At 40.1% G+C, this 1,223-nt stretch overlaps 1 protein-coding gene across 1 annotated transcript in view; it reads right to left on the bottom strand.

The window, feature by feature from the left end:
• The window catches only part of LOC121813637, a 1,972-nt gene extending 1,702 nt beyond the window's left edge, over positions 1-270 (bottom strand). The window contains exon 1 of the mRNA XM_042217517.1: positions 1-270. Within this exon, the coding sequence (XP_042073451.1) occupies positions 1-255 (255 nt within the window). The 5' untranslated portion in view covers positions 256-270.
• Positions 271-1,223: the final 953 nt, after the last annotated feature.

The following is a 1,223-nucleotide window of genomic DNA, read 5'->3' as shown; positions in this document are numbered from 1 at the left end:
AACTCGACTGCTGATGTTGTCAGGGCCGGGTGAGCTCCTCTCCCTGGTCCTCCTGAGGGCTCTCACCACGTCCTCAGTCCTGAAGGTGAGTGCAGAGCTGCCAGGTTTGAGTGAGGATCTGGACTCCTCAAGCTGGATGATATTGTCCGTCTCAAACCTGGTGTAGAAAGCGAGGTCATCAGGGAGGGAGGAGGGGTTGCTGCCCTCCACCCGGATGGTTCTGGGGGTGATGACCGCAGTATCCACAGAGGCCATGGTTTTGAGGCCCTGCCAGGCTGAGTGGAGGTCCCCTGTGGTGAATCTAAAGGCTTGATTATTAAAAAAAAGAGAGAAAAATCTTCAGCATAATATTTCCCAAGTATCACATCATGTACTGAATTCAAATGAACTAATCAGCAAGTTTCTGTTATCATATCCTAAATTTGACACGTTGTTCGCTTTCATTTTCACAATATGATATTTTAAAATCCTTATTTATATATGGCAGCCGCAGACTTTGAGTGCAGAGGTTACATTAATTAAACGTCATCACAGCACACATTTTCTGACTACAACAGGATGTGTGCTCTGTGCTATTGCAATACATACATTCATCATCTGCTGTATCAAGGGTACCTTGCTGTACCTGCTTTTTGCCTTCAGACAGGGCTCAGCTCCTAATCAGAATGTCATGCAGTAATTCATATTAATGGACTATGCTGTTTCCAAATGTAATCAACCCTTTTCACATTTGCAAACCTCATTTCAATTGGTTAAACATTACGATGTTACCTTCAAAAGCAACCTAATTAATCAGAAGATCTATTGTATTTATAAAAAATAATTTAGAGTGAATAATCAGAGATTTCAATCTAATCCACCCACTTTAGCGTGGAGCCTTTCACAACTAAGGCAAAGGCTCAATCATTATGGAAGCTAAACGCACATTTGTGTTAAAGCAGATAAGATGAGAAAGATGCACAACATTATTTAAGTCTCTTAATCACATAGAGGCAGTCCACCAAATCATAGCATTATTCAGCACAGACACTGGGACATCATGCTGGACATAAAACCTGTTTTCATTCTATCCTGTACTTTTGCCAATAGAAAAGTTAGGAAAATATAACATTTGAAGATAAATTCAGAAAGTAATACTAAAATATGCTAGTATTAATAATATTAATAGTCTTATTACTGTAGTAGTTGGAGAGTCTCCTAATGTGAGTGTAGCAGCAGCCATT

The sequence above is a fragment of the Haplochromis burtoni genome, unplaced genomic scaffold (assembly GCF_018398535.1).
Source record: "Haplochromis burtoni strain Fernald_Lab_line unplaced genomic scaffold, NCSU_Asbu1 Contig_2112, whole genome shotgun sequence".
NCBI lineage: Eukaryota > Metazoa > Chordata > Actinopteri > Cichliformes > Cichlidae > Haplochromis > Haplochromis burtoni.
Note: the sequence above shows the minus strand (reverse complement) of the source record. Positions and strands in the feature narration are given on the sequence as shown.